The 13,755-nt window shown below is 45.1% G+C and overlaps 1 protein-coding gene across 1 annotated transcript in view; it reads right to left on the bottom strand.

Annotated features, from left to right (window-relative positions):
* The window catches only part of LOC127585162 (uncharacterized), a 39,433-nt gene extending 26,818 nt beyond the window's left edge, over positions 1-12,615 (bottom strand). Inside the window, exons 1-4 of the mRNA XM_052042377.1 lie at positions 12,474-12,615; positions 6,225-6,335; positions 2,138-2,266; positions 312-429 (exon numbers count right to left, since the gene is read on the bottom strand). Of these exons, the coding sequence (XP_051898337.1) occupies positions 312-429; positions 2,138-2,266; positions 6,225-6,335; positions 12,474-12,615 (500 nt within the window). The remainder of the gene's footprint in view (positions 1-311; positions 430-2,137; positions 2,267-6,224; positions 6,336-12,473) is intronic.
* Between the last annotated feature and the right edge of the window lie 1,140 nt (positions 12,616-13,755).

Here is a 13,755-nt window from a genome sequence, read left to right as displayed (position 1 = left end):
GTGGGGATTTTCCATTGATTGTGGCTGTATTTCAGTTCTAAATGCTCTGTTTAGACAAGGTAAACTCAGCTGGGAGATTTATACCACATGACAAGGCATACCATGTCTCTAACACATACATCATTGGCTGATGTAGAAAGTTTTAGGTACTAGTCATCAGAATACAAGAGGGGAACAGCTTCAGGTGAAACTTGACAACAATGATCAACAAAGCAATGAAAGACACTAAAAAAAATATGTAATTCAAATGATTTTTGTTACAGACTTCTACGGCCCTTATGTAATGAGAAGAAGCTGTGCTTGATACTCACGGGGCTGTGAGTTTGGAGGATGGTCTCACTTCTGGTACCACCTCTTCAAGTGATGTCAGATCGCGTTCGCGCTCCAGAGCTCCCGGACTGACAGGAGATGCTAGAAGCTCAGAGAAAGCTACACGGAATGGAAATGGTGTGTTAGAATCAGAATGAGTACTGATGCCACTGCACTAACCAATGAGTTGAAAATGGAGGGGGTGGAGAGCATTTCAGAGTCTCTCGAATCACGAGCACCACATCAGCAAAGATTCCTTCAAACAGATGAGTTGTTTTTCCGGCAAATTTAAATAAGTAGAGGATAGGTACACAGCAATAACTTACATAACACCAACCACAGTTCCTTACAGCAGTGACTGGTTTATTTTCAAGCCAATCACCTCCATTCTGGCTGGGAGATAGTATCACGTTTTACAATAAGCACCAGTTACTGTTAATGTTGTCGGCAGACAGAAACAAGTGGTGCGCCACAGGAACCAGTGTTGGGGACTCAACTTCAAACAACTTATATAAATAACTTGGATGAAGATACTGTATTGTTGCTAAGTTTGCCAAGGACACCAAAATAGGTAAGAAAGTAAGTTATAAAGAGGATAGAAGGAAGCCACAAAGTATTATAGTGAGTGGACAAAGATCTGGCAAATGGAGTACAATGTGTGAACACGTGAAATTGGCCGTGTTGATTGGTAAGATAAAAAAAGAAGCACATTATCTAAATGGTGAGAGATGCAGAGCTCTGAGGTGCAGTGGATCCAGGATGTCCTAGTGTATGAGTCATAAAAGGCTAGAATGCGGGTACAACAAGCACTTTGAGAAATTCAGAGGTTCTGAACGGTACTTCCAACTGCAAATTTGTTTTTATCTCCGAAGCAAACTTATTGATTGACATATTGTCATGATGGCTGAGAGGAGAACTGGCCCAAGATTGACTGCAAGAAACTATAACAAACCGTAGATAACTTTAATTCTCCATCCCACTCCCTCTTTGATCTTTGTGACCTCCTGCACTGTCACAATGAGGCCCCAACACAAGCTTGAGGAACAGCACCTCACCTTCTGTCTGGATACATTGCAGCCTTCTGGACTCAATATCAGATTCTCCAACTTTACGTAAATCATTCTTTCTTTCTATCAGAGTCAGCTATTTCTGCCCATCATCACTTTGGCTCAGTCTTTCTCTTTCTATTAGTACAGTCTGACCTGCTGGGCATGTCCCACAACCCTGCTATTAGCAAAACATAAGACAGAACAAGGAGCATAATGGTTTCTCAGTTGGTCTCACCCTATCAGAGATATTCCCATAGTACAACCTAACCCTCCCCTAGCTTCCCTACTGCTGAAAACTAACTGGTTTACTCTCTTTCCTAGTTTTGTTGAAGGGTCTCAGACTTCAAACATCAACTGTTTCTCTCTCCACAGATGCTGCCTCACCTGCTGAGTGTTTACAGCAACATTAGGTCCACCTGCTAATGGTGGAGGGGTTAAATGTGGGGATGATCATGATGGCAAATCGGAGGACCAGAGGCAAGTCAGAGGACTGGAGTTTCCAGAGAAAGGGAGGGGTGAGATCACAGAGGGATGTGAAGAGCAGAGTTTTAGAATTCAGCTGATGTTGGAGGAAGAAGTGGGGTGCTGGGGATATTGAAGGTCAGCGAGCGTTGGAGAGACAGGTAACTGGAACCAGTGCAGATTAGAAGACAAACTCAAGATCTTCCTTTCATAGTTTCTTTCTTTGAGGCAGCAGAATAAATAGTGAAACAGTAATCAACTCGCGATGGAAATATTCTGTCATTTATTCTCTTTACAGAAGTGGGTTGATCCCTTACCAGCAACCACTCCATGAAGAAGGGCATCGCACTGCCCTGTCACAATCGGCAGACAATTATGCATCTCCAGGAGTCCTTCAGGGTTACAGGAGTCCGGAACCTCCAACAGTTGGGCCAAGCTGTGCAGCCCTGTAATAACATCAACATCTCAACTCGTGAGGAGACTCCAGGCCACTGTCAGGTTGAGCAGTGGGGACGGAAAAGTCTGCCTTCCTCACACAAAACCCTGATATACTCTCTTCCTGAAAAGTGTAGCATTTAGACATTGATTCTACAGAGCAACCATAATGAACATAGGAGCAGTAGGAGGACATTCAGCCCTTCTGCCTGTGCTATCCTTCAATTAGATCTTGGCTGGTTTGTATCTTTCTTAATCCACACACCTTAACTCCAGATTCCTCAGTACCCTTGATTAGCACAAATCTAAAACCATTAAACAAGTTAGCATTTACCTGCCTACACTACAGGCAGTTCTGCTATAAAATTATAGTCATATTCCTAAGAAACTTTGCATTATAGAAATGGAGACACAAGAGACTGCAGATGCTAAAATCCGGATCAGTCCAGATGAAGGGTCTCGACCTGAAACATCGACTGTCCACTTCCCTCCACAGATGCTGCCCGACCCGCTGAGTTCCTCCAGCAGATTGTTTATTGCTTGTGTTATAGAAAGTTGTGTTACAGCAGAACAGGCTGAAATTGCCTTCAAAGCACAGATTTTAAACAGGTTTTCCCAAAGAGTCCCTAATCTATCAATCACATTATAACCAATTCGTGTTTTGGAAACACACATTATAGCAGAGTTTCCTATAGTTTTTAATGCCAATGAAAATCAATGAGTTCCTCTGGTGTGAAACAGTGTTGCCATTTTCCAGGTTGTTTTGGATTATTCCAGAAATTCCACTGGGAATTGCAGCACCTTTACAATCCCTGACGCGATTCCCTCACCAGGCATACACGGAATCACATCATCTGGGGAAGGGTGGTCCACACTGTCCTGGGAGCACACTACTGGGCACACTGTGGTCTTCCCACTGCACCAAGGAACTGGGATGTCCTACAGATAAGCCAATGACTTACGTTTGTGCTTCAATCTACCATCACAACCCACCCCAACTACTGCTCTCCACCCCAGTACCAAGACCTCGCTTGGCTGACAGTGACGCTGGATATACGGTGCTTTCTTAAAAGGTGAAGTAATTCATAAATATTGGATCTCTGCCTCCATCTGATGGTTGCTCTGAGTATTACTCCTATTTTGCCTTGATGCTCTGTGGTTAGGTGCCTTCAAGTTCAAGTTTATTGTCAAAGGGACACATACCTAGGGTATAAATGGCATGAAAGTTAGCCTTTTGCAGCAGCAGCACAGTACATTACAAACACAACAAATGTAAGTTAACACAGACTTAAATTAACATGAATTATACTTAACTTGCATGACAAAGTAGACATAACAGCATTAGTGAAAGTTGAGAGAGGAAAAGAAGCATAGCCCAGGGCAGTGTTCGGCTTTTTCAGGTCGGTTCAAGAACCTGACAGCAGTGGGGAAGAAGCTGTTGTTGAACCTTGAGGTGTGGGTCTTCAGGCTCCTGTACCTCCTGCCTCATGGCAGCATTGGGAAGAAGGCATGGCCCGGATGGTGAGACAAGAGAGACTTCAGATGCTGGAAATCTGGAGCAACGAACACAAAACACTGGAGGAACTCAGCAGGTCAGGCAGCATCTATGGAGGGAAATGAACAGTCGACGTTTCGGGCCGAGACCCTTCATCAGGACCTGGATGGTGGGGGTCTCTGATGATGGATGTCACCTTCCTGTGATATCGCCTCTTGTAGATGTCCTCGATGATGGGGAGAGCTGCGCCCATAATGGAACTGGCTGAGTCATTTAGAAAGTGCTGCACCCAAGTGCTTCCCTGGGACATAAAACACCAGAGATCTGTGGAGGTCCACAGCCTAATTCACCTCGTCCAGTGTTAAGGGAGCAGGGTCGGGGAGATGGACACTTCACACACACAAAGATCCATGGAAAAGCAGCTTATACATTGTTATACAGTCAAAAGCCAGACTGAACAGAGAATCCTTTAATTACGCCCTCTGTGCATTACTGTGGTCTAACAGAAATCCATAGCCAATGGACATCACTTTCACTACTGCCTCCAAAATCGTCCATCTCTGCCAATGAGATGCCAGTCCCAATGTAGGCAGATGCCCTCTGGATCAGTTCGTGGGACTCCTGTGCCACCTTTGCACTTTCCTGCCTAGAGCCCCTTCCTCATTGCCAGTGTGAGCTCCCAGTATTGGCTGTGACAACACAGCACCTCTTCCCACAAGGGTCCCTCAGGTAGACTATGGATCTGATCCCTAGAAAGTGTCTTCAGACTGCTGGAGAGCAGCGCCTGGTCTGGTTGGAGTGGGGATTACTATGGTATCTGCTTTACTTGAAGGTGGACTCAGCCATATTTGTGTCTGTTCTTCCTGTAGGCTCTGTTTTCCTCTGCATGTAGTCTTTGCTTCTCTCTTTTTTGGTCTATGCAGAGTTTGTGGTTCCATTGTGTTCTGTTGTCCGTGTTGATGTTTAGAATCTTATGATTGCTCTTACAGATGTCATTGACACACGGATGCAGGTGCCTAGTTGACCCTTTCCCTGAGATTAATTCTCTTTGGAAAATGTCTTTGGGAATTCTCCCATTGTTCACTTGGTGAATATGACCAACATGAAGTGCAGTCAAGTCTGACAAGTGTTGGGCATCGAGGACATGTATCCTTCCACGATACCTTCAGAACATTTTGTGGGCAGTGCATATGGAAGCCGTTTAATCTCTTGATTGGGATACAGGAATCAGATCTTACTGATGTTCAGTAGAGTAGTAATAACACAGGTTTTGTACACATACCAATAGACAGATACTTGGACACTTTACCACAGGACTCAGTACACGTGTTGAGGTCCAACTAGCTGCAGCCAACAGTTCTGCACATTACATGTAATCACATTACAATCCAGCTCAAGCTGATATTCCTGGGACGCCCTCCCTAACTACCAGTTCCTTTCCCCTGTCAGCTTATTACATCCTTTCCTCTGACACCTCTCGGCTTATTACATCTTCTTCCCCCTCCCGCTTCCCCCTCACCTGGACTCACCACTCACCTGATCTCACCTGTCCCCTGCCTGCGTGTGCTCCTCCCCCCACTTTCTTATTCTGGCTCCTGCCCTCTTCCTTTCCAGTCCTGATGAAGGGTCTCGGCCCAAAACTTCGCCTGTTTATTTCCCTCCATGGATGCTGCCTGACCTGCTGAGTTCCTCCAGCACTTATTGAACATTACTCCAGATTCCAGCATCTGCAGAATTTTTTGTGTCTCCTTTCCTCTGTTTTTCCCTTTTGCCCATGACCACAAGTACTTAGAGAGATACAGTCCACCGAATCCGCCCAACCACCAACAAGCCACTTGCACTAATCCTACACTAACCCATTTTATTCTCCCCACATTCCCACCAACTCCCCCCAGATTCCACCCCTCACCTACACAGTGAGGGCAATTTACAGCAGCCAATTAACCTATCAAACCACATGTCTTTGGGATGTGGGGGAAACCGGAGCACCCAGAGGAAACCCACCCAGTCACAGGGAGAATGTACGAACCATCTCTCACCAACAAAAACCCATCAATCTCAGTGGTGAAAGTTCCCCAGCAGCCACTGAGGGAGAGACTCCAAATTCTCTTTATACTTTCTGTGAGCAAACCAGGTTTCCTCCTAACTGCCTCTAATTTTATGATGTTAATTCTCCTGCAAAAGAATTTTCCTGTGAGCTGCACTTTGAGCCCTTCAGTCACTGATCAAACCAGTCTTTAGTTTTCTAAACTCCAGGTGTAGAAGCCAAGTTTATGCCATTACCTTTTCTCAGCCTGAGGCCCAGCACCATTTTCGTGAATTTGCACCAATTTTTGGTGCCACCATTGATTGAAATAAGGGGAGATCTTGAGTCCGTCCACCTTCTCGGGCCTGCTGCCTATAAACTCAGTGGAAATCCTCCTCAGTCTGAACATCTAGAAGTTGCAGCAACAGATAGGAATCGGGGACAGTACCTTTCTGGAGAAGCATTCTGTGCAAGGTCTCCGTGAACTGGTTCACCATCTGATGGTTCCTGAGGGAGACCTTTAGATCGGAGCTGGAGGATGTTGCTCGAACTTCAGAGCCTGGATTGAAATGATAGACACCAAGAGGGGTGAGCCTCCCTGGATTAAACAGATGAACAATTGCTCTGCCTGGCTCTGTGAGTACCACTCCTGCATTGATTCAGAAAGTTGTGGGTTCAAGTCTCACTCCAGAGAACCCAAAAGTCAAGACCGACTTTCCACTGTTGGAAGAGGTGCCGTATTTAGGAGGAGACATTAAACCAAGACACTTTCCCGTGTCTTAGCTTCAAAATCACTCAGAGAAGATGATCTGCTCGTGGGACATATCACAGCAACCTGCCCTTTCTGATCTGCTGCAGGAGACATCCCATTTCTCCACAACATCTCAGGAGGCCACTGACCGTGTGGACAGACTAGACATCCAAATGTGAGGGTTGCAATGTCACACCAGAGGACAGTGAATTCTGTTGGAAGATAATATTGGTGAAAGAGACCATGAAGCTGATGGATCGTCACCCAACCCCACCAAGGCACGAGGGAAAGAAGCCTCCTGTCTTTCCCCAGTCTGCCCCTGAGGAGGTTTAGTGGTGGTAAATATTCAAGGTCAGGGTGCATCAGGTACAGGAAACGCTGACGGCTTTGCCTGTGGCGTCCCAAGACTGAATCAAACATATTACGTGATTGGCCCAAGCCAACTTCTGGAAATTGTGAATTAATCAGTGCCAGCCATGGTCATGATCAGATTTCCATTTGTGGGATCCCTCTGTGCAATTTGGTTACCACAATTCCTAGATTATAACAGTAATTAAACCCAAAATGCTTCATTGGCTGTAAAGTACTTCAGGATAGTAAAGGAACTATACAAATGTAAGTCTTTCTCTGTGCAAATCACCCAGAGTCCCGTGTTTGCACTCACCATGATGGGATCCTCTGGGTGAGCCCAGTGACTCCCAGCTCTCAACACTGCCCCCTTCAGGACACTGCAGGGAAACAAGAGTAACTGCAGTGAGTCTCTCAGCACTGCGCAACACCAAAAATCAAACCGCTGGATAAACTCAGCGGGTCAGGCAGCATCTGTGGAGGCAGTTGGATAGTCAATATTAAGGGTAAAGACCCCCCATTTTACTGCTGAACATCAAACTGTCTATACTGGCATTGGTTTATTATTCACATGTACTGAAATACAGTGAAAAGCTTGTGTTTACGTGCCATCTGGACAGATCATTCCATACATAAGAACATCCAGGTAGAACAAAAGAAAAACAGAATGCAGAATCAGCGTTATATTTACAGAGAAAGTGCAGTGCAAGTAGACAAATAAAGTGCAAGGGCCAAGACAAGGTAGATTGGGAGATCAGGAGTTCAGTTTTTAGCGTATGAGAGGGGGTCTGTTCAAGAGTCTGATAACAGTGGGATAGAAGCTGTTCTTGAGCCTGGTGGTACGGGTACTCAAGTTTTTGTATCTTCTATCCGACAGGGGTCCTTAATTATGATGGCTGCTTTCCTGAGGCAGGGGGAAGTGTAGACAGAGTCCATGGAGGGTAGGCTGGTTTGCGTGCACAAATCTCTGCAATTTCTTGCAGTCTTGTGCAGAGCATTTGCCATACCAAGCCGTGATGCATCCGGGTAGGATGCTTTCTATGATACACCTGTAAAAATTGGTGAGGGTCAACAGGGTCATGCCAATTTCCTTAGAAATCACACACGCAGAGATCACATAGAAGTGGAGGGGTGTCACAATGTGGTACACAGACCTTGGGTAACAGTATAAAACTGTAATTACTGATTTACATGATAAATCTATCTCATCGTGGGTCTTGCACTTTATAAACTTGAGTTTATATTTTGTCATTGTCAAGTTGCTGTTGTGGGATTTTGCTTTGTGCAAACCGGAAGCCTCCTTACCTGCACCTCACCAGTGACTACAGACTTCACAGGATGCACGGTGCTTTGCAACATCCAGGGTTGCAGTGGGAGGAGCTATTGCAAGGGTCACCATGGGAAAGAATCCTAACAGGTGGATGAATCATGACCCATCCCTCCCACTCCCCTCATCCCTCCTTTCTACAGAAGAACTCCATTAATCCAGCACACTCGGGACTTTGGTGTGCCAGACTGGCAGATTTTCCAGACTATTAGATGTTATCGTGCAGCTGTTCTTAATATTAGGTGGAAGTCTGCTGCACTTAACCCAAGAGGAATACATTTGGACTAAAACATTGACGTCCACTTGACAACCTCTCCTAAAGACACATCGTCCAGGCTAATGACAGTATCTTTTTTTAAAAAATCGTCAAAGCCATTTAAAATCTCAGATGCACTAAAAGCTTTTAAAAGAATTTCATTATTAGCCCAAGAAAGACTCAGACTAAATTAATTAATATCAGCCTTATTATTAAAAACATCAAACTGAGATTTAAAATGCACATCTGACACCAAAGGGAATCCCCCTCTGCAGTGTAAATGTCTGCTGGACCTTTCCTCTGAAGTCTAGTTTGTTTCCACTTTGTCCCCATGCTCAAGCACTGGGGGTTTAAGAACGTGGGAAATAAGAAGAGGAGGAGGCCATCCAGCCCATCGAGCCTGCTCCACCATTCAATAAGGTCATGGCTGATTTGGCTGTGGACTCAGATCCACCTATCTGCCTTTTCCCCATAACGTTTAATTCATCTTCCATGCAAAAATCTATCTGTGTGTTAAATATATTTAATGAGGTCGCCTCCACTGCTTCCTTGGGCAGAGAATTCCACAGGTTCACTACTCTCTGGGAAAGTAGTTTCTCCTCATCTCCATCCTAAATCTTTTCCCCCTAATCTTGAGGCTATGTCCCCTCGTTCTAGTCTCACCTACCAGTGGAAACAACCTCCCTGCCTCTGTCTTATTTACCCCTTTCATTTTATATGTTTCTATAAGATCCCTTCTCATTCTTCTGAATCCCAGCGAGTATAGTCCCAGGCGACTCAATCTCTCCTCATAGGCTAACCCCCTCATCTCTGGAATCAACCTGGTGAACTTCCTCAGTATATCTTTCCTCAAGTAAGGACACCAGAACTGCACGTAGTACTGCAGGTGCGGCCTCACCAGTACCCTCTACAGTTGCAGAATAACCTCCTCCCCACGGATTGTCAACCAGAGAAACACCCATTTATCCCAACCCTCTGCCTTCTATTGGTTAACCAATCCTCTATCCATGCTAATGCATTACCCCAACTCCATGCTTCCTTATCTTATAGATGTCTTTTATGTGGCACCTTATCGAACGCCTTCTGGAAATCCAAGAATACAACAACCTCCTGTTCCCCTCTATCTACTGCGCTCATTATATTCTCAAAGAACTCCAGTAAGTTTGTCAAATAAGATCTGCCCTTCCTGAATCCATGCTGTGTCTACCTGATGGAACCACTTGTATCCAAATATCTCGCTATTTCTTCCTTAATGATAGCTTCAAGCATTTTCTGAACTACAAACGTTAAGCCAATTGGCCTAGAGTTACCTGCCTTTTGCCTACATCCTCTTTTAAACAGTGGCATGACATTCGGTGTCTTCCAATCTGCCAGGACCTGCCCAGAGTCCAGAAAATTTTGGTAAATTATCACAAATGCCTCTACTATAACTTCGGCCATTTCTTTCAGTACCCCGGGATGCATCCCATCAGAACCAGGGGATTTGTTTACCTTTAGGCCCACTGGTTTGTTCATCACTTCCTCTTTAGTGACAGCGATTGTATCGAGGTCCTCACCTCCCATCGCGTCCATAACATCTCTCTTTGGCACGTTAGACGTGTCCTCCACCATGAAGACTGACATAAAATAGTCATTCAAGGCCTCAGCCATTTCCACATTACCCAATATTAAATCCTCCTTCTCAACTTTCAAGGGACCTACGTTCACTTTAACCACCCTTTTCCGCTTTATATAATTATAAAAACTTCTACTATCTGTTTTTATATTTTGTACTAGCTTACTTTCATAATCTATCTTCCCTTTCCTTATTGCTTGCTTTGAACTGGTAAGTGCCATTACGAAACTACTTTTTGAGACAAACATGCGGTGGCTGGTTGGGGAGATGGATCCACAGAGTTGGTTCTCAGTACATGGAAATGACACTAACAGACCCATGACATAGAACATAGAACAACACAGCTCAGGAACAGGCTCTTCAGATATTATGCTGAACTAATTGAGGTAATGACACCTACTTAAACTAATCACATGCCTGCACATGGGTTCATATCCCTCCATTCTCTGCATATTCATGTGCCTATCTACAACACTCTTAAACACCTCTATCGTATCTGCCTCCACCACCACCCCTGGCAGCACATTCCAAGCACCCACCACTCTCTGTGTAAAAAAACTTGCCCCACGCATCTCCTTTGAACTTACCCCCTCTCACCTTAAATGCATGCCCTCTAGTATTAGGTGTTTCAACCTTGGGGAAAAAAGACACTGGCTAACTATATAATTTTATAAACTTCTATCAGGTCTCCCCTCAGCCCCTGCCACTCTAGAGAAAACAACCCTATTTTAGATATTTCTAACCTCTGGAGTCAAAAGGTGGATTATTATCTAAATGGGGAAAGACTGCAAATGAGTGAAGTTCAGAGGGATCTGGGCGTCCTAGTGCAAAAGGTTTAGCAGCCAGGTCCAACAAGTAGTTAAGAAGGCAAACGGCATGTTGGCCTTTATTGTGAAGGAGTTGGCGTTTAAGAATAAGAAGGTGTTGTTACAGTTGTAGTGGGTGTTGGTGAGGCCGTGCCTGGAATACTGGGCACAGTTTTGGTCCCCTTACCTACAAGTGGATGCAGGACCATTGGCGACAGTCTGAAGGAGATCCACTAGGCTCATTCCTGGGATGAGAGGGTTGTCCTACCAAGGAAGGCTGGACAGCTTGTGTCTGTATTCTTTGGAGTTTAGAAGATTGAGGAGAGACCTGGCTCAAACACTGAAAATCTTAGAGGTGCTTAAATAGGCAGCTGTTGAGATGTTTCCACCAGTGGGGGAGTCAGAAACAAGGGGTGATGAGAAAAAGGGACGGTCATTTAAAATTGAGGTGTGTAGAACTCTCTTCTCTCAGATGGTAGTGAATCTCTGGAATTCTCTGCCCCTGAGGGTGATGGAAATCAGATCATTAGATATACTTAAGATGGAGATAGATAAATATTTGAAAGATCAAGGAATTGAGGGTTGTGGGGAACTAGCACAGAGGAGGAGATGAGGTCACACAGAAAAGGCCAGCATAGATCAGCCATGATCATATTGAATGGGGGGGGACAGGCTAGAGGGGCTGAGTGGCCTACTCCTGCCCCTATTTTCTCTGCTGCCCCAGTGAGTATCTCCAGGTGTCTGGGCTGGGGATCACTGAGAGGCCCATGAGACTACAAACGTCACAATCTTGCTCCACCCACAGGTCCCCTGCACCTTATAACAGTGGCTGGATTGCAGGCAATTCCTAAAATTCCTCCTATCTGTCACATGCTTATCCAGCAGGACCCAGGTCACATTCAAACAGTCTTCCCGTGGAAAGGAATGCTCTTGTGAAACGTGGTCTCATGGGTCAGAGCCAGGCTAACAGGAGTCTCGGTGAGTAGTTCCATGCTACCCCAAGAGCTGATGTCTCTCTGTCGCTGTCGTGTGGTCCTGTGGAATCATGCCACAAAGCACTATTTGACATGACCCTCTGGTAGATATAGACTGAGATGTCGCCATATCGCCAAGGGAGTGGAAAGACTGCACACATGTGTTTCACATAGATACGTGTTCAGTCTGTATATCAGAGTCTTCAATCATCTTGAACTCCTCGCCCTTGGACTAGAACCTCACTCTGTCTAGACTGTGGGACAGCTGATGTGCAACTTCTCACAGAGTTAAAAAAAATTCATGCATAGGCAATTTCTACTCCTCAGAACTGGAGGGGAAGCAGTGAAAGATCCTGAGAGACTGCCTGAGCAACATGCAACATGCCAATACCCCCACAACTCACTCGCCCCTACTGGGGGACCTGCCAATCATCCGAGGCACCTGCCAATCATACAGGGCACCTGTCAATTATCTGGGGCACCTGCCAATCTAATATTAGAAGAAAGAAGATTTACTTGAGTGCTCTTGTCACACAGTTTGTCAGTTATTCCCAGTGCAGACACATCAAGACAGGGCATATGACCAGAAGGTGAGCTCTGGGTGGACTCAGATCTTTCACCCTCAGCCATTGGATCAAACCCTGAGACCACACCCTCAGCCATTGGGTTAGACTCCATGACCTTGCCCTCAGCCATTGGGTCAGACTCCATGACCTCGCCCTCAGCCATTGGGTCAGGATCCACGACCTCGTGCTCTGCCATTGGTTGTAAGACCACACCATCATCCCCTGACCCAAACTGTGATTCGCTGTTTTCCTGTGTTCCTGTGGAAAAAAATACATTTGTTGACTCGCTAATCTCAGCAACAATTAAAAGGAATGTTTCAAAATAACGATAACTTAGTTCATTTATCTGATGAAACATTGAAGTTAGTTTAGTTAAAAACCATTCCTGTACAGGTTACTAAAACTGAACAATCTACTATAACTGAACAATTCTGGCCTCTGTACATCAGGGATCATGCAGCAAGAGTTTAGAATGTGTTAACCGAGAGACCCTAGTATCTGGGAATGCCTGGGTTGGCTGGGCACTTTTCTCTGGTAAAGGTATGACAGAGGATGTTCATCAGGGGTGTTTAAAACTATGCAGGAATGCAATAAAATTCGAGCAATGTTTGTCCAGAATAAGGGGTGTAAATTTAAGAAACTACTAACAGGCCAATCTATATCACACTTGTTTCCACAGAGCTGGCTGCATTTGGAGACGTAAAGTTGAGGTAGTGATAGGGAAACTTGAGGCACTTGTGAAGAAGATGGTGAAGGATACTCATAGGTAATATAACCACTGACGTGGACCAGTTTTATCAAAGGTCTCTCTCTCTCTCTCTCTCTCTCTCTCGCTGTGCTGTAGAGTCTGTGTAATTGATCAGACAGGAAGGGGTTAATGTGAGTGCTGGAGATTATTTAAGAGAAAAATGTACTGAAACCAGGCTGAGCTAGAGTAAGGGAGACACTGGCCCTTGGGGTCCCAGTGAGGAATGAAACACTGGAGGATTTCTGCATTGCCAATTGATTATCTTCTCATGTTATATCCCTAATGGCACAAAAGGAGAGCATGCAGCCCATCAGGTCTATGCTAGCCCACAGGGGAGGAATTCCCCCCACTCCTTATTTCCCTATACCCCTTAACTATGCTTTCTCTCTGCCCATTAACCCTTCCCTTCGATTTTTTTTGCCATTATCCTACATTAAGGAGTAATTTACACTGGCCAACAGTTCCAAGGCATAACACTTGAACTCAAGTCATACAGTTATCCATTGACACTGTCTTGACTGTGCAACAGCTGAGCAAACTTGGCACACTCGCCTATGGCTCCAGAGACCAATAGCATCGAGTCTTCTG

This window comes from Pristis pectinata, chromosome 32 (assembly GCF_009764475.1).
Source record: "Pristis pectinata isolate sPriPec2 chromosome 32, sPriPec2.1.pri, whole genome shotgun sequence".
Lineage (NCBI taxonomy): Eukaryota > Metazoa > Chordata > Chondrichthyes > Rhinopristiformes > Pristidae > Pristis > Pristis pectinata.
The sequence above is the reverse complement of the archived record's forward strand: the minus strand, read 5'-3'. Positions and strand labels throughout refer to the sequence as shown.